This window comes from Festucalex cinctus, chromosome 3, assembly GCF_051991245.1.
Source record: "Festucalex cinctus isolate MCC-2025b chromosome 3, RoL_Fcin_1.0, whole genome shotgun sequence".
Taxonomy (NCBI): Eukaryota; Metazoa; Chordata; class Actinopteri; order Syngnathiformes; family Syngnathidae; genus Festucalex; species Festucalex cinctus.
Genome location: NC_135413.1, coordinates 13,082,830 through 13,107,942, shown reverse-complemented (window position 1 = coordinate 13,107,942; position 25,113 = coordinate 13,082,830). Strand labels below are relative to the sequence as shown.

Below are 25,113 nucleotides of genomic sequence, written 5' to 3'. Positions count from 1 at the left end.
AAAGGTTATAACTGTAGGAACAAATCCACTTCAGATAAGCATGAATTTGTGAGCCACATGGCTCTTGGAAAGTGGATTTATATATTGGCTTCAGGAAAAAACAAAAATAACACAACCTTCTACAAGGCCAGTCAGTGCAAAGAGCACTGAGATACACCCTCAACAGGGTTCTTCAAAAAGAATGACCCTATTTCATGATCCAATGTTTTGTAAGTAAATGTATGAATCAGAATGAGGGAGTGGGTGTTTGAAAGATCAGATTTCCCAGTTTTCTATAATTGTCACATGACACTGACAGACTCGTGCGTCTGGCAGCGACCCAAAAAAAAAAAAGAAAGCTCTTTGTACTTGGCCTCATCGATCTCTTAACGTCACAGTTTGTGATTTTTTTTCTCTGGGGGTTTGTAAAAGATAAAGGGCGAGATTCACTAAAAGTTTGCAAAGCCTTTGCGCGGCAACAATCATATCAAAGGGAATGGACACAATGGGGTTTGAACCCAGGATCACATACACGCAAAGGATTCGCTTTCCCACTGAGTTACACCCACACAGTTACACCTGTGTCACCCGCCTTCAAATTCTCTCTCCTCGCACGGTGCCCAAAAAGGTAGCTTGTGGATTGCTTGGCACATGATGAAATTGCAGAAAGGGAGATGCTAGTGATTGAAACCAGGACCTTATACATGCAAAGCACGCACTCTATCATTGAGCTACATCCCCACTGTAGCATCTCTGTCACCATAAAATTCAATGTTCTTGAGATGTGGGTAGCACGGTAAAACAGCTCATGATTAGTTTGGCACGCTTGCAACAGAAATAAATGGAGGTGGAAAGGCTGGAACCCATGACTTCATGCAGTGGATGCACTCTTGCTACATGACAGAGTTTTAATGATGGTATTAAAAAGAAATGGAGATGCTGGGGATTGAACCCAGGACCTCATACATGCAAAGCATGCGCTCTACCACTGAACTACATCCCCACTGCTATAAGGCTGTCACCATAAAATTCTATGTACTTGAGATGAGGGTAGCAAACCAAAGATGCTTTGGCACGCTCGTAATGTAAATGGCGGTGGAGAGGGAACCCACGATTTTATGCAAATGATGCACACACATGACTGTTCCACCTGTGCCACCATCCTTAAAATTTCCCTGGAGGTCAGAGCTGCTACCTCGGTAGAAACGTTTAAATCTTGTCTTAAGACACATTTTTATACTCTTGCATTTGGCTGAATGTTGTGGGCCGGGTGACTGCCGCTGCTTTCTTTCCCTTTCTTCTCCACGGCTTGGAGCGGGAGTTAGGTGTCAGTGACCGTTTTGGATGCTGTTTTACGGGTTCTGTGCTGGTTGGTCGGGATGGGATCCGGGGCGGACCTTTGCCTTGAAGATGCTGCCATGGAGATAGCTGCCCCGATCGACCGGGGCTGGTTTTGGATGACGACCCAATTTCCTGACGACGTCTTCTTGCAGTGCTTCAACTTCCTCAATGGACATTTGCAATATTCTCGTACTAATGTTTAGTATCATAAACTATGTAAATTGTTTCCCATTTGGCATCCTTTGCAGCCTGGCCATCCTGGAAGGGGGATTACCACATCTGCAGCCCCTTCTCAAGGTTTCTTTCTTTTCTTTTCTTTTCCTGATGGTGTTTTTTTTGTTTTGTTTTTTCCTTGCCCTTTTGTGATTTGATCAGGGGATGTTGTTGCTATTTGTCGACTGCGGGCATGTGAAGCCCTTTGAGACTTTTGTGTGATTAAGGGCTATATAAATAAACTTGACTTGACTTGATCTCATACATACAAAGTACGTGCGCTACCACTGAGTTACACCCACAGTTACACTTGTGTCACCCTCCTTCAAATTTTCTTTGTTTGATGGTAGCATGGTGCGGTGTTTGACTGGTTCGCATGTCCGCCTCCCAGTACTGAGGACTCGGGTTCGAGTCCAGGCTCGGACCTTCCTGGGTGGAGTTTGCATGTTCTCCCTGTTCCTACATGGGTCTTCTCCCGGTATTCCGGTCTCCTCCCACATTCCAAAGACATGCATGGCAGGTTAATTGGGTGCTTGGAATTGTCCCTAGGTGTGCTTGTGCATGTGGATGGTTGTTCGTCTCTGTGTGCCCTGCGATTGGCTGGCAACCAGTTTAGGGTGTACCCCGCCTGCTGCTCATCGCCAGCTGAGATAGCCTCCAACACCCATCGCAACCCTTGTGAGGAACAAGCGGTTCAGGAAATGGATGGATGAGGGTAGCATGGTGACCATTGCAAGCTTGTGATCAGTTTAGCACACTTAAAATGATGATGCTGGGGATTGAACGCAGGACCTCTTACATGCAAAGCATGCGCTCAACCACTGAGCTACATCCCCACTGGAGCCCCTCCGGCGCCATAAAATTCTATTTACTTGAGATGAGGGTAGCAAGACCCAAAACCTAGCTTATGCTTTGGCACGCCTCGAATGAAATGAGGTGGAGAGGGAATCTATGACGTCACGCAAAACTTCTAATGCTAATTGCTGCAAAACGGAAACAGATCGAAATATGTTTTTTTTCCTGATGAGAGAAGAGACTCTAATCTTTCTTTTGGTAGGTTTCATGTTTTTATATAGCAATAGAACACAATATTCTGTGGGCCTTGCAATATCAGTCAGCGAAGGGGTTTGCTTCAGTGAAAATGGCTGTGAGTGAACGAGTTAAGTGATTTGATTTGATTTGATTTATTTGTTCATTTTTCCTTTCGGACAGCATTGTAACAATCAGACATTTCCTCATACAATATATAAAATATAATAACCGAAAAGAAAAAGGGCTGGCAGGAAGAAGCATAAAGCTTAGAAATTCCCGCCCCCATACTATACTAGGACGCATAAAATCAAGCAGTAGTAGTTAGAAATCAGCAGAGATGATAAAATTTCACTAGTTCATCAAGTCCATGAAGTTAGTTATCCAGTTGATTACATTCGGAGACAATTGATTCAGGCAAATGGATTATTGAGAGTTCAATCAGTTCATCTTCACCAGTGATTTGATCGCATGTAGTTCATGACAGAAGATTCGTTCCAATAGTTTGTTGATCACTTGGTTGATTAATACCATGCGGATTATCACAGTCCAGCAGCTTTAGATAACTGGGCATAGTGAAAACCATGTGTCCGACACCTCCTTCACTCAGATCCGTCTTCATCACGATTTTGGTTCATCGTAATCTCCAGTCCGACTTTTTTCTCCAGTCCAAGCAACCTTGTGGCCATGTCTCTCCTCACTCTGTTCATGGCAAGGTTGAGTGCTGCAAGGTCGTTTTTCACCAGAGAAGTGTCATCACAGGCCTTAATTCGGCCGGCTTGCATGCCAGTGATGGCTCTCAGGGTGGCCGCAGCCATTTCCTCTGCATTCTTCTGGCGATCAGACATTTTTCGTAGCGTACGAAACAGCCAGTGGAATCCAATCCCAAGCAGCATCAGCATAACCACCAGTACAGCAAGCAGGTACAAATCTTCCACGTCCTCCAAATCCAGACTGGTCAGACACAATGGTCTCCACTTAGCCCAGGAATCTTCAGCATATCCAGACATGTGAGTTCCACTTGGACATGAACGCTGAGTAGGTCCAGGTCTCATCGTAGAAAAGATTTTGTCAAACGCACTTAGAGACCAGCTAATTAGATCCATACTGGTTTGTCGAAAGTTTTTGGAGCAGAGTGTCCTTTTCTCAGCACTCAGCACAGATGCTGTTTTCAAATGATTCAAGATTAAATGTCCTTGCACTTCAACAACATAGTCAGACGTGTTTACATTTCTGTGTTGAAGCTCCCTCCTTGTTGATAACACAAAAGTTATTGCTCTCCCACATACAAGTTAAACAAAAGACAGGTTAAACATTTTCTTCACTATAACTAGTTAATACAAATTCTTTATATTTTTTATTAAATCCAGCTCGTGTCTGTGTTCCAGTTAGTCCCCAATCTAGTGAATGCCATAATTTTACACCAGTACAGGAGATCGAAAATGACTTCAGTGTAGTTCTAACACATCTCTGTACAAACACAAGTTTCTCTCTCAAATCATATTTCGATTCCTTGGCCTGGAAGCATATTTGCAAGTTGTAAGGGAGACAGTGTAAATCATTAATCATGATTAATCAAAATTTTAAGTTGGAATTAATCTGATTAAAATTTTAATTGACAGCTCTAATTCATATTTACAATTCCTTCAACTTCAACATTTTATAATGTTATTTTTTATGAATTTATTGAGATTTAAAAAATATAAATCTGAAGGGTCACTGGGGTGCTGGAGCCTATCCCTGCTGGCTTCGGGCAGTAGGAAGGGTACACCCTAAGATGGTGGCCAGCCAACCCAGGGCACACCACACACACAAACACACGCAGACAAACAACCATTCACACTCTCACAATTTCGAGCATTCAATTCACCTGCCATGTCTTTGGAATGTGGCAAGAAAACGGAGGACCCGCAGAAAATCCACACAGGCACGAGGTGAACATTCAAACTCCTCCCAGGAAGGTTGAAGCCCAGACTCAACTCTCACATGCATATGCAGTACTTTTCAGCATACACCACAAGAGGTCAGTATAAATCTCTCGCCCCACTGTTACTGAGAAGTAAATTTAGGTGTGAGAGGCCACAGAAGGGACAAAGTCATAAAGATTACTACTACAATAAATCCCGTGATAAGACAAAATAAGGAGCTCCACTTTACAATGGCTGTTCTTACAACTGTTTCTCACATTATACTATGACCATTTCCCTTCACCTAATCAAAAATAAACATAATACATATGCTGTACATTTTTTGGGGTTAATATTCCAACACTTAAAATGCCAAAAAAAATTGTGATAAGGCACCAGGGGTATTATCAAAAGATGTGTGTTCTTTGCGGACACTGACAAGAAACCCTATGCTGATTAAAGTTTTTCAAGAAGTATGCTCTTACATGATATCGCTCCTCCTCCATGATGACCATGTGATGCAGGTTGATTACAGCCCACCGTGCGAGGGAGGACAGCCTGAATGTCCTCATCTTTCAGGGAGCAGAGTGCAACAAAAGCACCAAAGAGCAGAGGAGGAAATCAGCGCTATCTCTTCACTAAAGGTGCCATTTGTGCTACTTTGGATGGGTTGCGTGCCAAAAAAATTCTATATTGAATGTCATATAATTCATTAAAATGCTGGAAATATGGAATAGAGATGACACAGAGAAGAGGTCTGACCGGCAACCGTGCAAAAAATTATCTCATTCCATTGAGGAAATTCTGAGAAAGCCCACTTACACCAAAGAAGAAAAAGTTGATCGCAGCTGGTCTGTTATCAAGGAGAACACCAGGATATCAAACCAGCTTATAGGCACAGGTATGCTTTTCTCATGTCTAATGCATGCTCTATGTATAGTTATACAATTTTAAATTTGCACATTGTTTCTCCTAAAGAAAGTCCAGAAATCAGGCGACGTGAAGTATCTCCTAAATCCACAGCAGACTGTACCAGTGAGTATCAATTATATAAATGAATAAATAAATATATAAATAAATAAATAGATAATAATATATGGGCATTGGTGAAAAAAAGCTTAAGTAAGTCTGTGATATTTGAGGTGAAATTATGTAATTCTTTGAAGTTAGAATGTCATGAGAATGAAGTTGTGGCTAGCACTGAAGTACAAGGAGGACACTTCTAATCTACTAATTTCTTCTTTGGTTGGAATTCTTCACTCATTCTAACCAGCGGTATTGTGTTTTTAACAAATAGGCTACTGTGCTGAATTGTGGTCCTTAAACAATAAATGTAACATTATGGGCAATGGATTCCAGAGGCAGGAGAGTAAGTCACATACAGTATGTTCAAGTCAATAAGTCTCAAGTCACAACCTTTAAGTCTCAAACAAGTCCCAAGTCACTGTGGGGGGAAACAAATCAATTAAGTCAATTCAAGTCATTACTTAGTTCAAGCAAGTCTTAAGTCAAGTCATGCAGTCTTGCTCAGTCACAACATATATTAAATGATAATGAAATATTTTTTTCACTCATCATAACACAAAAAGTGTGTTAGCTATAACAATTAAAGGAACATTTATATCTCTATATAACAGCAGTGGACCAAGTCCCCTGCTGTTGATTACATAATTATTTCATTTTTTTAGGTGGGAGAAAAAAGAGGCAAAGCAGGGTCACTTTTACACCGTCCCAGGTACAGGAGATGGAGAAGGTCTTCCAGCAGACTCACTACCCAGATGTCAACACCAGAGAGCAGCTGGCCTCATGTCTGTTCCTCACTGAGGGCCGTGTACAGGTGCGCAAGACATGTTCATTATTCATAATCAACCTGATTCTGCTCAAAACATACTACTTTTGTTAGACGTGAAAGGAATGAGAACAATCTTCTGCCATCTAGAAATTGGGACAGTTTTTATTTCATTAAAAAAAAAAAAAAAAAAAAAAAAAAGAACATTCATATTTTGTTGTTCTCTTCTTTAGATTTGGTTTCAGAACCGTCGAGCCAAATGGAGGAAGACTGAAACACTGAGAGACGTTCAGCTGATGGACATGCATCATACACATTCACCTAATAATTCCCAGTTGTTTTATGAGGTACGTTTTAAAAATGTTTATCTTGTAAATCCGCACACACCGGACATGGAGATATGGAAATGGACCTCAAAAGTGCATATTGGCTCATGAATCGTTCTGTAATTGAATGTGTCCTTTTTGTGTTGACAAAAAACTATAATGGCAAATCAATAACAGATTGTCTAATCAATGAAGTCTATCACCATCAGTGTTATTTGTGGTTATGTTGGGACATGTCCTCAATATGCCCCCCTATGCCCCCCCCCCCCCCCCCCCCCCCCCCATCAGAAAGCACTGCTGGAGGCAAGATGTTGGTTGCCATATTGCTCACAGGAGTCGCTACATTCAAGACTGCTCCACACAGAAAAGTCACCTCCCATCATATTACCCAACACACATTTTGCACATCACAGAACTTCTTATTTTCACCCTCAGGTAGCAGGCTCTATTCTGGTAAATGATGACATGATTAGGTTGTGACAGTAGCGTCGCAATGATTTTTATGCAGGACTTTTCTGAAAGATTCATTTACAACCTGATGTGCTTGTATGTGTTGTCTTTCTTTACAATAAATGTCTTCTTTAAATAATAGAGTGATTACTGTTGTGTGTGTCTACTACACTTCACATATATGAAAGCAACATTATTTTGTGTGTGTGTGGGGTGTGTGTGTGTGTGTGTGTGTGTGTGCTCCATGAAAGTGCAGGAGATATGCTATTTTCATGACGCCACATTCCTTTGTCAGAGATAAGAATAAGATAGTGTGCCGTCTGTGTTCATATGGTTGACTTTTTGACCACCAGCCCTTATCTTAATTTGAGTTTGTTGTAAACTGAGGTTGCTCGCAGGTCAGGAGGGGAAGTTGGAGAAACATGAATGACCATGAACATGAACGTGCAACAACCAGTGGAGGTTATGGCTACTTAAAAAAAAATGCACAAATACCATTTATATTAAACTGCATCATCCTTCTTATTATATGGACAATACAAAGTTCAATTTAGCCAACATGCAAGTTTTTTTGAATGTAGGAACATGCAGGATATGAGACTCTATATTTGAATAACCTAGAACCTTCGAACTTTGAGGCGGACATGCTAACCACAAATATATATATATATATATATATATATATATATATATATATATATATATATATATATATATATATATATATATATATATATATATATATATATATATATATGAATTTGTTCAATGTTTTAGAACATTTGGATGGTAAAATCTTGAAATATTCTTACATATAAATAAACGATGACATGATGTCTGCTACTTTGCAAAGACTGGGGCATTCAACATGGATCCAACAATGACCAAATCAGCCCATATCTTAAGGTGATATTGCCCGTAATTGCCAATTAAAGCAATGCTAGCATAAACACAAGCTTTACTATCAATCATAAATGGCTTGACAGGATAAGGACTAATAAAATCCGACAAGGTCTTGAGTGCAGTTAAACTTTTCACCCCGGTTATTTTCTGTTTATGACCTGTGTTATGCTAGTGCGTACTTTTGAATGAGGCGTACATCACTAGTTGCTTGAAATACATGCTATAATAATAAACAGTGGGTGGGTGGAGTTGGAAAAATATGTGCGGACACATTTGGGCCTAAAGATGGCGCCCTTGAACCCATGAATTAGCAGAAATGACGCCGTGTTTTCCTGATTGACCTGGTTTTAAAAGCTCAAGGCTTCATTTATATGCTGCTCCGGTTCTTTTTATGTCGTTTCCCAGCTATTAATGGGAAAATATAAGAGTTCGAAAACATATTTCCCTTTTCGGGCCGCTCTCCAGGGAAAGGGGCGTATATTCCGCATCCCCATCCTCCTCTGCACTGTAGGAAGAGACCGGCACCGCAGACCAACAGGCTGGGTGGGGGGGGACGGACAGAGCCGGACAGTGAGGGGCGATGGCGGCCGGTGCGGGATGCGGAGAGTCGGTGGATCAGTACCGGGCCGAGGTGGAACGGCTGGCCCAGGAGCTGAGCGAAGCGAACGGGGAGAAGATACGGGCTGCAGAGTGCGGGCTGGTGGTCCTGGAGGAGAACCAGGCGCTTAAGAACAAGTGTGCCGAACTGGAGAGCGAGCAGGAGGCTCTAAGGAAGGAGTTGGAACAATTACAAGAGGTAAGAGAAAGAGACTATACATATATTCACTCACTACAAGCAGGGGTTATCACGGCTGATGATGTCGATGGCGTGTACTGCAGGTCATGATGAAGAGTTCATAGTGTCCTTTCACTCCCTTAAACTCTTCCTTGGGATGAATGCTCAATTGAAGTATATTTAGCCTACCTGTGAAAAGGCAATTAAATACATTTCTTTCAACATCAATTGTCATCCAAGCTTTGTAGTGCTTTAAAATATTAACCACAGTCATGTATGTATACATAAAATATAATCTATTTCATTATAATCCTTTTATGCTATAATGCAGGGATGTCCAACTATTTTAATTACACAGCTTGTGCTTTTTCCACTGAAGGCTGTTATGACTGCGAAAAACATGTAAATAAATTGTCACATTATATACTGTGTACACAATTACCCCTGCATTTCATTGTTGTAGCAATGCTGAAGCCATACATGCACCTCCCAGCATGCTTGTAAGCAGCTGTATATAATTGGCATAATTGAAATGTTGCTCTTTAATGGCTTTGTAAAAAGTTTATCTATGATGTCTTTGTGATGGAAGAGCAAAGGATATACAAGCTGGTTGGATTAAGTGAGGCAGTCAGTCTGTGGTGCGACATGAACTGTGGTGGATTTCCATTTCTGGTGCCACATTACTATTTTTTTTAAACATCAAATCAAGGTTGAAATCAGAAGGTATGCAAAAATAATTTCAACTGAATATAAAAACACAATTGTTCATTGTATGCCTGAAGATCCGTAAATGCTAACTAAAGTTGTGATTTTAGTACATATTACCTGCACAAATGAAAAGAACAAATCCAAGAAAAATGAAGACACACCTGATTTGCTTTAGGCTGGGACAAAAAAATTGATATGCTGGAATGAATCTGGATCCCGGACCTTGAGTTTGGCAGCCGTGCTGTAAGGGGTTCCCATCTAAGATATTTCTGTAGGGTGAAAAACACCAGGCGTGACTCGAATGTCCAGTAGTACAATTTTGCCTAACATCACAGTGATGTATTTTATTTGTAGTGTGTAAGAACATGGTGGAACAATTGGTTGGTTACGGCTGCTTCATATAAATATTTCAGATCACGTATAGTAAATACAATAAAAGGAGAGATAACGCATATATTAAATGAAGAACATTGTGGACAATCTTCATCAAAGAAGCACATAATTTGATCAGATGGATATATAGTTATGAAAGCAAACATTTTGTATTCTAATTTTGACACTGTTTCAAGCCTTCTTTTCAAGAAGCACCTGCAAAAGCACAAATAACGCTGCAGAAAAGTCACATCATCAACATTCAAGTTGCATTGTATACATACACATTTAGTACAGTGGGACATCTAAGGTCAAGCTGGACTGTCAGTTGACCTTCAATTTGGTTAGATTTAGCTCTGCACCATGATGGGCGGAGATGATGACTAGATGAGTAAACAACAGAAGTGTCACCAATGGGGGATGCCGCCGCTGCTGACAATGGGAGACGATGACAACTCTTGATGACAAACTGAAGGAACTGAAACTCAAGGAGACAGACAACACTACATTTCTCACAGTGACAATAACATCACACAATTGTCTGATACGTTTGTCATAAGAGTCAGTAACAGAAACAACAGTGAGGATAAATGTGAGCATCTGTTGTAAAATGTAATAATTATCATATTCGTTTGGAAGTGACTCATGCATGATGCATCTCAAATGAATTTTCATTTGATTTATCATATAGGTCATTTGAAAACACAATTATTTGAGTCTTGCTGACTGTGTATAAAACATGATGGTACAGCAATTGTCACCTGACCGACTTTGTAATTGTCGCCTTAGTGGAGCAGTCCAAAGGAGTTGTGGTTAGCACGGGTTTGAATCTCAGATCAGGCGCTCTTGTGTGGAGTTTGATGTTCTCCCTGTGCTTACAAGCATTTTATCTGAGACTGTGAGGACTTTGAATGGGCTCTCAGTACATCCTCCTTCCTTGAACAAAAACCTGCTTCTGAGGTTCAGTGAAGACTCTACAATAATGTGAATGTGAGTGGGAATAGATGGTAGAAAATGGATGAATGGACTTTACTGGACTCTTGTCCCTGAATTCAACCAAGGGTTGCAGCACCAAGAATGTGTCGTTCCAGCTTGTCTCAACCTCTTGCGGTAGCATCATATTTGGCATCCCTATCCTAGCACTTGTGTAAGCTTCACTTGTCATTTCATGCACAAATTGTGATAACCTACATCACAATTTTTTCTCAACTGTTTATATTACTGTTTAGGCATGAATAAAATGACCTTTTTTTTTTTTTAAACTTACATTTTTCAAGGAGTTGGTGACATGTCCACTAGGGTGGCTAACGTGCATTTGAGCAACTAATGAAATATGTTTGTAAGAAAAGAATAAATAACAAAAATAATGTAAACACTATAGAAAATGTCTGTTTGATTTTTAACATTCTCTTCACATATTTTTAACATATTTCAAAACTACGGCATTTACTGCACAAACATTTATCCAAGCAAAAAGGAACTTTTATGAAGTACAGATAGTAATTTTCTTTTTTCTAGCAACCATTCATCATCGCTGCCGGTGTCATCATCCCCTCTTGAGTCAGATGGTATATGGTCGACTATCCTGTAGGTTTTGCTAGCATGTTCTGCACTACAAGACATAACGACCAGGATCCTTACTCATATGAGGACTAAAATCCATAAAATATTGCTATATTAAAAATTAAGTTCCTCACATTAGAAAATCAATACTTGGATATTTTCACAATTATATTACTCCTTCATTGTTGCTTAATGTATGTAATATATATTTTTTCTTTTATTTGCAAGGACCTCCTAGAGGAAGGAAAGTAATGGACACTAATCCTGCCTTCACGTGCTAAGGGAAAAATGTGCCTCACCATTTGGGAAATCCTACTTACGATCGAGTTCTGTTCATGTGCTCTTTGCTCGTAAAACTGAACAATTACGGCAAATATTGAGTTGTAAAGGACAGGGCATTGAATTGTGTAGATTCTAAAACAACCTGCTAGTGGACGATAATGCCCTTGTGTTAAAGAGATAGTTTGGATTATTTGACATGAATCTCTATGTCATCCTCACCTCCAGTGTGTGCGATCATCACTGACTTAACCCTGACAGCGTTCTGCGACACGAGTTCTGGTCCGGTGTTGGACGGGAGGAAAATAGTCCAACAAGCTGGCTGGGGTCACGGAAATAAAGTGTTTTTTTTCCAAAAACAATTTGTGTTCAAAAGAGTGATACATTTGCACAGTAAACTCCTTTCTGAAAAAAGTCAGACGCCATTACCGTCGGGCACTACTTTTCTGTTCGTTCGTATTACTGTGTGGCGCCCCGCATAGAGCTGATAGACGCGCACTAATCTACAAGTTGTTTGTCTTTTCGAAGGCGGAAGGCGTGCGGATCAGCTGTCTGCAGCGCGTCGTTCAGCTCTCTACAGGGCGCCGCGCAGTGATCCGAACGAACAGAAAAGTAGTGGCTGGCGGTAATGGCGTCTGACTTTTTTCAGAAAGGAGTTTAGTGTGCAAATGTATCACTCTTTGGAACACAAATTGTTTTTAGAAGAAAAACGCTTTATTTCCGTGACCAGAACTCGTGTCACAGAACGCTGTCAGGGGTAAGTCAGTGCTGATCGCACACACTGGAGGTGAGGATGAAATCGAGATTCATGTCAAAAAATCCGAACTATCTCTTTAATTTCTTGCCATTCAGGAATCTTTCTGTATCAACTCGTGACTCGAAACTTGTGTATCAAAATAAATTCCCAGTTGTCCAGTGGAAAATACAACGTGAAGGGGGTTCCCGTGCAATATTCTACTTGGCATGTGGTATTTCCCATACTTTCGATACCACATGAAGGCAGCATTATTCCTTCCTTGCACGTCACATCTGAACTTCTGTCAGCCATCTTGTTGTCGGTCTTTTTTTTTTTTTACATTTTTTTATTTTTTTAACATTTATTATATATTTTTTTTTTGCACTTACAAACGTTCACCACTTGATGGCAGTGTATATCAAGACAACATTGTCCACTGGAGTGGCTAATGGCCAACTGTGGCAAAAAGAATCATTTATATAGGAGAAGACGTTTTAATAGCTGTCCACTGCAGTAACCACTACTCGTGAATGGGCTAAATGAGTAATGCCACTAAATTACTGTAATGGCAATACACACAAAATATGACAATTACTAAATTGAAATAAAGCGAAATAGCACCTAGCAGTGGTGCTGCTTATAAAGTAGCCAACAGAAACAATCATTAGCTTTGAGTGTTACTGTCACTGTGAGACCATTTTTAACCCTATAGGTGACCTTCTTTAGCCAATTCTGGTTATTTTCCTCAGTGATGCATGACTGTTCTATGCCACTGCAGATTCCAGCCACAATAATAATCAATTTTGCAATAGTCATCTATAGAATGTACGTCTGGTGAGATCTCTTCATGTGTTCCTCCCTTGTGAGCTCAAAGTCTGTCTGTCTCTCCGTGCTTTCGCTTGGCACAAGGAATATTTTCTGGAGGTGATATTACTTCCACAAAAAAACACCTCCCGGTCTTATCTGTGGCACGCTTCTATCACTATAGCAGAGTACAAGCTTCCCACTACAGTAATATCACTTCTTATTCCTCTTCTCTGCACTTTGCATTATAGCACGTCAGGGAAACTGCTGATCTGCTGAGTCGATGTGTGTCCTCCGATGAATCTCATAAACATTGGCTATGAAAAAATCCAAATGCATTGCTACCATCTAGTATGTCTCACCATTATTGTCTAGACCTAAAAATGTATAGTTAAAAAGGTAGACCTGCAAATGATCAAGGCATCTCTTAAGTTGTTAAATTGTATTTGTTATCAGGCTGATGGTAAAATTGACCGTTGACCTCACCATGACACAGTAGAAAACATATCTTTTGGACAAAGCATGCTACAGTTTTAAATTATGAAACAAATATGTTAATAAAAAATGTCTCATCGAGGAAAACTAATGGGCTGTCCTCCATATAATGACAAATGATTTTGGGTAGTGGTGTGCAGTGAATTTTCAGGGCTGGGAAATTTATATTTGTATCTTTCTGAATCTTATGAAGTAACAGTTGTTCTAGTCTTATGCCTTCAGTCCATTTACCAGCTGATGACTGTGGGGCCTATTCAGTAAAGGTTTGCGTCGCCGTTGCAAAAATGGAGCAATCCGGGAGCGCCTAATTCACTAAACACATGCAGATGGGGAAATCCGTCACTAAGTGCGCTGCCAACCAGATTGCGCCCCGGTGCGCTGGTGTTATTTGCGCGTATGTAAATTAGGTAATTTGCATACGTTTGACGCAAAATATGCCCACCCCAATGCAAATGAGACTCATTGATATGCAGCGTCTAATTCATTAACGCCAGCGCAAATAGCCACACGGAGTTTGCGTGACGCAAATAACGTTTATGGAAAGCATGTATAAACCTTCCGCAACCTCGATCCCGGGATCATAACAGCAGTGCATGTGGCACGGTGCACGTCCCTCTCTGGCTGATCATGTAGGGAGAAGAGAGAGAGAGAGAGAGAGAGAGAGAGAGAGAGAGAGAGAGAGAGAGAGAGAGAGAGAGAGAGAGAGAGAGAGAGAGAGAGAGAGAGAGAGAGAGAGAGAGAGAGAGGAAGAGAGGGGTAAATTTTCCATGTTGGTTTAGGACACATAACGTAACCCGGGCTGATCGGCAATGGTGGGGAGGCATTTTATGATCATTTTTATATGCCAGATGCATACTGTACGCCCACGCCAACCTCTGAAAATACATTTTCAAAAAACGATCGCACCAATAATTTATATTTTATGAATGAATGACGTCGTTGTTGTCCTCTCTGCTCTGTACAGCTTAATGGCGCTATAAAGTCTTACTCTCGGTCCAACCTCGCTTTCTGATAATGTCATCTTTCTCGCAACTGTTACTATAACAACCATGTTCTTGGTGCAAATCCATTGCCATGTGTGGTAAATCAGGTGCAAATTTGCTCCAAGCTGTCAGTTTTGTGGGCGGGATTACAGCAATATCCTTAGTGAATAGGTGGGTAACTGAGGGCAGACTACGGTTGCAGTTGTGGTGCAATATTTCACGCTATTACCGGACGCAGCGCATTCTTAGTGAATATACCCCCAAGTGTTTGGGGACTGAAAGTGGTCTTGGTTTTTAGTGTCTTTTGCACTCACGCTACTTCCCCCAACCCCCCAAACCGCCCCCCCCCCCCCCCCCCCCCCTCGATCTATCTCTCACACACACACACACATGCCGTACACACACACGCACACGTGCACGCACACACACCCTCCCCCAGCCCAATCACTCTCTCCATCCTGTATGCACTGGATGTTACTGGATAGTTTCCTAATCCATGGCAGGGGCCCATTATTCAGTGCTTCTAGCTTGTTAGTGCTGTCTCTGGGCAGATCAACCTCAGTCAGGACCGAGGAAGAGGAGGGTGCACTTACTGTGGGAGTGGGGACAAGCTCTTTTGCCTCAGCACTGTGCTCATCAGGCTTTAAAATGATGTTGACATTGTGGCAATTATAGTACTCAGATGATCAGTGAGACTGTACATTATCTTTACTACTTTGTGATGTATTGACTTGGATGTTTCACTTGCAACGTTCCACAGAGGGAAAGAAAATAATAATAATAATTTTTTTGTACATTGTCCGCACGAAATGTGTCAAAGACTATCAGCTTTATGAGTTGTTTTGTTTTATGTTGTCTGCATGCCTGCAAGATACACCGCATCTTTGTTTTGTTCCCTGCAACTTGGTTTGACCTTTGCAATATTCTTGCGTGTTATGTTATGGCTTTAATGTATTGCCTAAAGAGGTAGGAAGGTAGGTAGGTAAGTGGGTAGCCTGAATCACTGCGCTTGACTCCATCTGTCATTTGCCTCCAATCCACTTGTGGCCATTTGTATGTGAAAGAAGAAATCCAAAAATTAATCGGTCAATCAAAAGAAAAAGAAAAAATGTGTCAGTAAATACAAAAACAGTCATTTTAATAAATGAAACCCAATACAAAAACTTTATCTAAAGTTCTACCTTTCCCAAGGTAGCAATGCTCAATTCTGACACAATAAGTTCTAATTTCACATTGCGTATTATTTTATTTGGTAGGCCTACTTGGTGTACAGATTATACGTCTCCTGCATGACATTGAATGAGCTCTATGCAATGTTATGGTTGTCGGGCCCATACTCAATTTTATTTCAAGATATCAGATCTCGTGACAGTGGCTGATACCAGTATCAGTCGCCCACTTTTGTGGCAGTTGTACAATCAATCAACTGGAAAATAAAATTGTCATTAATTTCACTCAATTTTAAGGAAAATACTACATTAGAATACTGTATATACATCTTTCTTTAAAATTGTCTGTCATTATTTTATGTATCAATTAGGGATAGACCGATTTTGACAAATATCGGCATCGGCCATGTTTTTAATCTGAAGGCCGATAAAGCTCACTGAGCAGGGGATACTTGCGAACGTAGCGAATTTGGGGTTTTTCATCAGGATTTGTAAGATGTTCGCAGTCAGTTTTTATTTGTCGTAAACACATTTGGAACATATTCACACAATTTTTCACCGCAAAAATCTTTTTGAAACGTTTTTACGAACCCTAACAAAAACCCCAAATGAGCTACATTCACATGAATTTGTTACTCAGTGAGAAATTATATATAGTTTGAAAGAATTCCCCCCCCTCCCCATTTTACTGCAAATGAATATCGGCTTGAAATATCGGTTATCGGCCGACTTGACTACAAATAATCTGTATCGGTATCGGCCTTGAAAAAACCATATCGGTCTATCACTAGTATCAATAGTGCTAGTGGTATCTGTACTTAGTGTGAATATCAGTGACGACTGAAGAATTGAGTACTTATAGCCAGCTGATATCGGTCTAAAAATAAATTGGTGTCGAACATCCCTAATTTTGGTTGTTGACATTGATAGTGGGGTACAATGTGGTTGTCTCCAACCGTGTATTTCTAGTTCTAAAAGAGGAACTTTTGTCATAATTCTTTTGAAACTAGACATCAAGTCTTCGTCGTAATCTGTCCTGAGGATGCATTACAGGTTCGTCAGCCTCCTCCGTTGTCTCCTCTTACATTAGCTTGCAGTGGTGGGAGAGCAGTAAACATGAGGAAGATCAATACATCCTGAGATGGTTTTGTTCCCTATCGTCTTTCTGTTCAGTCCACCATCCCCCTCTCTCATCATGGCCTGTGGCCCTACCCTTGTACTCACCACACACTTTCATATTTGGGTTGGTCCCCCTTGGGCTGATGTTGAGATTTCACATCAGTTTGTGTTGTGTGCAATTTTCTGAACTGTGCTGCACTTTTCTGTGTATGAAATGAAAGGAATAGAGTCAAATATAGATCTTTATTAAACAATCCACTGTGTGTGCATGTGCACTGTGTACGTGGTTAATTCAAAACACAGTGAAACTGTTTAAGTACAAAAAGTCAGTCTTGCAGCATCAATTCAATCAATCTGTAATTCTACTCATCAAATGATTAGCGGCAGCTTATCTCAGACTAAATTGTTCTGTTATTCATTCACTTACAAAGGTGGGTGAGTGGGTGGTCGATTATTGTAATACATTATACACACCGCGTTACCTTTGACCCTAGCAACAGGCTAAGTGAGGCAGCTCTGCGGTTGCCCTTAAATGCGTTGAACTGCACTGATTTGTGCGTGCGTGCACCCATGCATGTGTGCCTGTGTACAGAATTAGAGGTGAAGGTCATTCGTCAGCACCTTTTTCCCTGCATGAGGGTGTCTCGTGTCAGTAAATGCAGCAGGACGGAAGGGGGGCGTTTGGGTGCGAGAGTTGTGATTGAAAGCAGTGAGAAAGGGACAAAGTGATGGCGGCGTGTGTGTGACTCCAGCGCATCACTCGATCCCTTTGTTTTTTTCTGCTTCTGTGGCTGTGTTGATGTAATGGAGATGAGGTCGGGGAGGGCGACCTATGACTTCTCTGTGTAGGATGAGCGGCCGGGTAGAAACAGAACAAGTAAAACAAAAACTCCCATGCTGTGGTTGTCCTTGAGTTGAGCTTCCTTCAACGTCAATTTGAACAGCATTGTGATTATCTATTTATTTATTTATTCATTTATTTATGTTTATTTGGATGACGAGTGGTATCTCAAAGTCCGACATATACTTAACTCACACAAGTGTAAAATGAAATCGACATGGTGTGGCTAGTTCACAGCGTTGTCATAAGCCACACTCCCATTGTGTTTACACACCAAATGTCATTTCGTTATTGAAAATGTCATTCTCAGCTTCCTCTAACGTTACTTGTATAAAGAATGTGGAAAGTTTAGATTATGTTGAAACCTTTGATTAATGGAATCGATTGGATTACCAACATTTACAGGTGTACGGATTCCATGTTGACATTCACGTATGCTCTGAGGTAGGATGGCTCAATCCCAAAACATGGACGTTATTTCTTCTGTACTTTCAGCTTTTATTGGTTGCTATGTGCATTTATAATATAAAGAATCTTGGGTTATTTTGAGACCAAGTTAGCTAGTAACTTGTTAGCTACAAGCACTTTATTGTTACTAGAACAACATTGTTGACGCATCACTAATTTTTGTTCACTTAGACTACAATTGAAACTTTTGGGGGGCTGGGAAACGAAGATAACCACCTTAAAGGAACACAAGACTTATGAAAAACTAACCAACTATTCTGTGAAATGGTTCATTTAAACACTTCCCTAAAAAATGCCAATTTATGTTGAGCAATTATAATTTTATAGCACTTTTTATGAATATTTTTGTGTTAAGTACTGTATCGGGCATTTTTGACAGTCGTGATGTATCGCGTGCATAAAATACACATTGAATGAATGACAACAAAGAACTCACGAGGAATGATGGCGTCCCACAGCGGATATCAAGGCATTTCGCCTGACAACAAAGAAGCACTCAAAAACAGTACAGCCATTGAGGACACGCCAAAGATTTGTTTCCAACCGAAAGCCGTATAAAACTGGCACATCAAGCAGTCGGCGAGTCCAAGTGGACGATAAACATCCGGGTGACTACCCTGCTAGCCTAAGCTAAATGTCGTGTGGTAAGCAGTAAGGGTGTCACGATTTCGATTTTTTATCGAAATCGATCGAAATTACGTCACGATTTCGAGCATCGAAATAGAAGAGAGGACACACGATTCGATGCCCCCCCTGTACAATGAATAGAACCAATGATCATAGACTAGCCTTAGCCTACAGAAGCATATGCCTCTGTGTTATAAAGTGGGGGAGCGGAAAAAAAAAAAAAAAAAAAAAAAATCGAAAAAAAAATCGAATCGTGACCCCAAAATCGAAATTTAAATCGAATCGTGGAGTTGGCGAATCGTGACACCCCTAGTAAGCAGACTTTAGCTGATGTTAGGAGCGGCCAACCCCCACCGCCCCACCCCCACACAGAATGACATGACCGGACGTGTTGAGGACTTTACTCTGATCAGTGTGGATCCAAGGCGTCTTTTTCTCACTAATTACGTCAGCAAATACCCATTGAAATGAACGAAGGTGGCTTCCGGTTACGCACGGCAGGGGTCTCCAAGTTCGGTCCTCGAGAGCCCCTATCCAGCCTGTTTTCCGTGTCTTCGTCCTTCAGCACAGCTGAATCTAATGATCAGCTAATCAGCAAGCCTTGCAGAAGCCTGATAACGATCCCGATCATGAATCAGGTGTGTTAGTGGAGAGAAACACGGAAAACAGGCTGGATAGGGACCAAACTTGGAGTCCCCTGACGCACGGGATACATCATCACGATCATGTGACCAGGAACATGGCGTCCCACACCGTATGATCAAATTCGGACACTTCATCGGTTTAAAATGAAATTCAGGGAATAAGATGCCAAAGATATTTGCACTTTAATTCTTTGTACACAATGCCTAATTCAATACTGGAAAATAATTAATAAGTTTTGTATCTCTTTAAGAAGGGTATTTGGAGAAACCTCAAAACTGAAACCTTTGACCACTTGACTCAGTATGTGTGTTTTAGTTTTGTTTTGAAAAACAAATAACACGGTTGCAACGGTTATAAAGAATTTCAGGTCGATTCTGAAATTTCACGCACAGGAACTTTTTCAGAGTTTTGTTTTGTTCTTGGTGGGGTGGGGAAGGGTGGAAACACCGTCTTCACCCTTCAACTCCCCTCCAATTTTAATGCACCTCACGTCCAAGGGGAGGGGTGAGTTGGGGCGGGGAGCCATCAGAGGGGATGGACTGCAGTGCCTGGCAGCGCTGTGGTCCCCCCCATTTGTGTCCCTGCCCCACCACTTTGTCCCTCCATTCCCTTTTTTAATGCACCACACATATACATATTCATTTTTTTGGGGGGGGGATACGGGTGTGTCGGAGTAGGGGAAATTTTTTCCCTCTGCTCCGACTCACCTGCTCCCAATTTTAATGCACCACACGCACACACTTGTATATACACTGGGTGGGGCCACATTCACGGTGTAAGGGTAGAGCTCGCCAGTCGGCGAGCTGGCGGACTCAGTAACAGGGTTAGGTGTCACTAGTACTCTGGCGTGACGACCGGGGCCTCTCCCCACCGGGCTCGGTGTTCTGGTGTTCCGCCTTCTCCCCTGGTGCTTCCTCCTCTGCTTCCCCCCTCCCGCCGCTGTGCAAATCTCGCGCGGCTGGAGGTGGGGTGGGCACATCTTCCCTCTCTGCGCTGCTGCCCGGTGCCGGTTTCCGGGGGGGGGGGTCTCGCGGGGGGCCGGGTTTGCGGGGGGGGTGGCGGCCGTCGGGGGGGGGGGGGGGGGCGGCTTGTTTGGGGGGGGGTGGAGGTATGGGTGGGTGGGGGGTTGGGTGCTGGGGGTCGGGGTGTGTTCGGGGGTTTGGGGGTCGGGGGTGGTGGGGCCTGGGTCGTGGTGGATGGCGGGTTTGGGTGGGGTGCGGGGGGGTCGTGGGGGGATGGGGGCTGGGGACCGGTGGGGCGCTGTGGGGGCCCGCTGGGCCTCGTTCTGCGGCCTTGGGCTCGGGGGTGTGGGCCGGGGCTGGGGCGGGGGTGTTCCGGGTGTCTGGGTCGGCTCGCCGACCGGTGTCCGCTCGGGTGGCTTGGGGGTGGCCTTGGTGCTGCCGCGGCCTGGGGATTCCGGGGGGGGGGGGGGGGGAGTGCTCGCTTTGCTGGACCGCGGTTGACGGCTTCTTTCTTTGGTGGTGGTCCTTATGCATGCCAGATCCGTCGCACCAGCATCTACTGAAACTCAACAGAAGTACCCTCTCCCTCCCACAGCCCCTTGAATCAGTTGGTGCTGGTGTCTGTGGTTCTCACTTTGCTTTATCTATCCTTCCCTCCTTCCTCTCTTTCGTTTTTCCTCTGGTCACTTGAGATCTTAATTTATTAGAAGTATGAGGTTTCTGGGGTTGGCATAAGACTCTGGTTTTGTAACCACGCAGGAGGGGTCTTGTTGGTGCTGGACTTCACTTTGATGGATTGGATGTACTGGCTTCTATGGATCTCACTCTGCCTTATCGATCCTTCCCTCCTTCCTCTCTTTACTTTTTCCTCTGGGCTCTTGAGATCTCGCTAAATTTGCTGGAATTTAGAGGCTTCCGGGGTTGGCGTAAGACTTTGATTTTGTAATCATGGGGAAGGCAGGAAGTGTTTGGTCGGTGCTGGATTTCACGTTGATTTACCTTTCTTTTCTCTTTATTTCTTTTTTTTTCTGACCTTTTCTCTGGTCTCCTGACCATTTAAACCTCACGACTCTGGCAAGATTCTGAAGTACCTGGTTAAGGCGAAGGGTAATGGGATATTTATAAGGTTTTAGGTGAATGAATGAGTATAAATTTATACGTATTTGCACGCACGCACACGCACGCACGCGCACGCACGCAAACGCACGCAAACGCACACACGCAAACGCACGCACGCACGCAAACGCACGCACACATACACACACAAAAAAAAAAAAAAAAAAAAGAGCAATGATGACAAGACGTTGAATCGGTAAGACTACCGAATGAACAATTCTGAGCTCTTTAAAAAAAGAAAAAAAAAAAAAAAAAGTATGTGTGTTTTAGGTTTAGGTTAGGTTTGTGGCATTACCCCGTAGCATCATGGGAAAATACTCCATGGAATTTTGGGAAACAATTGCTATGTTTTTAGCATTGACTAATACATCGTAACGGCAATGGCAGTTCCACACTTCTGTGCACATCAGGCATTTGTTCACATAATATTCTGCTCAGTCAGAGAATCACCTCACATACTTTAAGGCCCATACCAAGATTAATTGTGCATTTTCCAAAAATCATATTTATGCATCAGTGAGACTTGATTAAGTTTAGGAAGACTTTGATTGAATTTTTATTTGATTAAGAGATTCAAATAATAGACGGTTTGCTGCAGTGACTGAAGCTGCACTAAAACTCGTGAGTCACTCAATGGAAGCCTCATGAGTCACTTCCACCAGGCTGGTTTGTGTGGAGGCTAGCTAGTCTTTTCATTGTCTTTATCTGCATCAACCCCTTTCTCTGCTGCAGAAAGATGAGACAATGTCATCAAATGAGTCTATCTTTCATTAGGGAAACATCATATCACTCAGTCGATTCTTTGGAAGCAGTAGACAATGTTGTTCCTAATATGAGTATTTATGTGTCACTACTAAATGAATGAAGGCGATTCAGTGAACAAAGTTGTGCATTCAGCGGAGAGGAGACATTGTAGGTCGATTTCCACACAGCCAACATCAGCGCTCTATTTTATATTCACCCGAGGCAAGTTGTTGAAGGGAAAGTATGCACTCAGTGCTTTGTTGAAATGGAACTAGCACATTTAGAAGTGGAGCTTTTGGAAATGTTCAATCCATCAAAAATAGATGACAATACACTGCAATCAATGAGAATATATGCATATTACAAACAACATAAAAGTACAAGTCAGTCATCAAGATTATGTTCATTTGTTATGATCCTTATGAGCAGAACATTCTTTAATATCCTTTTTTTTTTTTTACATTTCTGTTTATGAATACATTCTTTTAAAATAACCAGTGCATAATTGCATCTGTCTGTTTCTTTCTTTTTTTTTCAATTATTTCTGCCTTTTAGCCTCATTGGTCTTGCTGTCCTCAATTGAATGGTCAATTCAGCAGTGACAATCAGAATACTTCCTGAATGAGAGCGCCTGTAGCCAAGTGTATTTTTAACTATGTGAACGCGTATGTGCTCGCCTGAAGGCCATCTATGCCGTGTGTTGTTGTGGTTGACTTGCTCCTGGTGTCCTGGCAGGCACATTAGCAAGCAGAGGGAGGAAGTTGAGTATATGACACAGTTACAGATGGCACAGCCTGTTAGCACTAGAATGGATCTTCTTTCTATTTGCTCATGCAGTTGCCAAAAAACATGCATTCCTGTTCTCAGCATGTAATGAGAGAGCACAAATAAATATAATACAAAGTAGTTGGACAAACATGAATAATTACTGAGTAAAGGTGCATGTATAACCAAATACATACCTGATAAGCACAAGTAAATGTATGGCTTTAAATGTGTACTGTTGTTGTGGATTATTGAGGCTCTGTTGAGTTCCTCTTAGTATTCCAAAAAAAGTGAGACAGAGAGATATAATCATATTGTGTGCTATTACTATGTACCGTAATTGACTTGTTCATTTAAAAACCTGATTTCCATATCATTATGTTCAACGGATAAGCCTGCAATGAGGCTGTAAGAACAAAATCAGATTTGTGGGGAGACTGGAGATCTTTGGAACGCATCTTAACAGCCAGCTGCTTCTTAGGCGACCCATTCATTGTCAATCGGGACAAGCACACAAATGTGATTCTGGGGCATAATCCAACATTCTTTCTTATCAAAAGCAGACTTGAGCCAAATGAAATCACTCTAACAAGACATATATCTTTATAGCTAAAAGCGGCTTGTCCTTGGCAGTCCTTTCATTGGTACATGCACGCTTTACTTGTGTAGAGTGTGAAAGCAGCAGATGTGGATCTTGTCAGTGGCACAGATCATCCACTGGAAAGCCAATTAAGCAGTTTTAGGCTGTCTTTCTGTGGAGTGCAGTGTTATTGTAATACCATTTTTGTTATAAATGTGATAAACAATAGGTATTTGAACGCATAAAATGACCCAATTCAGTAAAAATTGATGTCATACAAGCTTACAGAAAGAATAGTGCTATGGTGAAGAAATGATATGGTGCATAGATTCAGAAGTGGAAAAGGAAACAAACATATCAGCACAATCCTCAATAAAGAATAATACTGTTTAAAAACAATTGACAAAAACAAGTTTAGCGCTACAAATGCAACGTTTAAAAAGTGTAGATAGGGAAATAAATGCACATTTTAAAATTTATTAATTAAGTATAATCAAGTGAGTAAATGACAACTTTAGTGTTTAACACCATTGCAAACTTAAACCGCAAAATGAAACATTTTGCCATATGTAACCTACATGCCAGTACTATATTTAAAATTGAGTGACCCAAAAATTTTCTTTACGTGTGCACCCACTAGTCTGAACATGGTATTGTGAATGAACAAGGCAGCAAAATCTACCATCCACTATTTATCTATCTCAGGAGGCTGCTATTATGCCATTTGCTGTCAACTGAAAATGACATCACAGTTACACAGGGTTAAAGTAACCAATAATCATGGATCACCTGTTTTCTCAGTTTGGTCATGTAACATTCTCAATTTGAGCCGTGACTGGTCGTTGTCTATTCTGAACCCTCAACATCTGTGATGTCATTTTCAGTTAACAGCAAGTGGCAAAATGGCCGCCCGCTGAGATGGATACAACGATTTTGCTGCTTAATTCCTAAACCACAAACACAATATTAATCAGAATACCATGACTGGTGGGGCTACATAGAATATATTATTAGAAAATTGTGGGGTTCACGTCCTCTTTAATTCTTAAATCTATTTGTAAAGGCAAATCATGTGGTACAGCTGAACAGGGCTACTTAAGGTTGCAGGCAGTGAGCGTGTATTCTATATTCATACAGTACTTTTTATGAGATTCCATTTTCTGCAGCAGAGTTCCATGCCATTACTATTGTTGAGCTTCGACAGAGATTGCAACTCTATTGGTACTGAGCCCTGGTTACCCAGCTTCACTCTACTTGTGAAAATTTGCCTCTGTGTGTGTGTGTGTTTTTTTGTTTTGTTTTGTTTTATAGATGACACATCTCTTGACTTGGCAATTTTCCTCATTGCTGAAATGCACATGGGACTTTTCCGCGTCCTTAAGAAGGACAAAATATGTATGGAGGGCACTTTCTCCTCAGAATCTG

The 25,113-nt window shown here is 41.6% G+C and overlaps 1 protein-coding gene, 2 long non-coding RNA genes and 1 other non-coding gene across 8 annotated transcripts in view; 2 read left to right on the top strand and 2 right to left on the bottom strand.

Moving 5' to 3' along the window:
- Window positions 1-910: 910 nt before the first annotated feature.
- trnaa-ugc (transfer RNA alanine (anticodon UGC)) lies at window positions 911-982 on the bottom strand. The gene has a single exon. It is a non-coding gene; the product is annotated as a tRNA-Ala (tRNA).
- Window positions 983-5,453: 4,471 nt separating this feature from the next.
- On the top strand, window positions 5,454-6,605 carry LOC144016797 (uncharacterized). The gene is made up of 3 exons (XR_013283012.1): window positions 5,454-5,504; window positions 6,158-6,306; window positions 6,492-6,605. It is a non-coding gene; the product is annotated as an uncharacterized LOC144016797 (long non-coding RNA).
- Window positions 6,606-7,838: 1,233 nt separating this feature from the next.
- LOC144015693 (uncharacterized) lies at window positions 7,839-9,221 on the bottom strand. Its single transcript, XR_013282785.1, has 3 exons — window positions 9,155-9,221; window positions 8,768-8,901; window positions 7,839-8,643 (listed from the first exon to the last, which is right to left on the bottom strand). It is a non-coding gene; the product is annotated as an uncharacterized LOC144015693 (long non-coding RNA).
- Window positions 8,496-25,113, top strand: part of bicd1a (bicaudal D homolog 1a) — a 40,131-nt gene continuing 23,513 nt past the window's right edge. For 3 of the 5 annotated variants that reach the window (XM_077515922.1, XM_077515921.1, XM_077515920.1), the window contains exon 1: window positions 8,496-8,733. In XM_077515922.1, coding sequence (XP_077372048.1) covers window positions 8,518-8,733 — 216 coding nt within the window. In that variant the 5' untranslated portion in view covers window positions 8,496-8,517. Of the gene's footprint in view, window positions 8,734-9,335; window positions 9,436-25,113 lie in introns of those variants that run through there. The other 2 variants (XM_077515925.1, XM_077515923.1) reach the window with 2 other exon arrangements.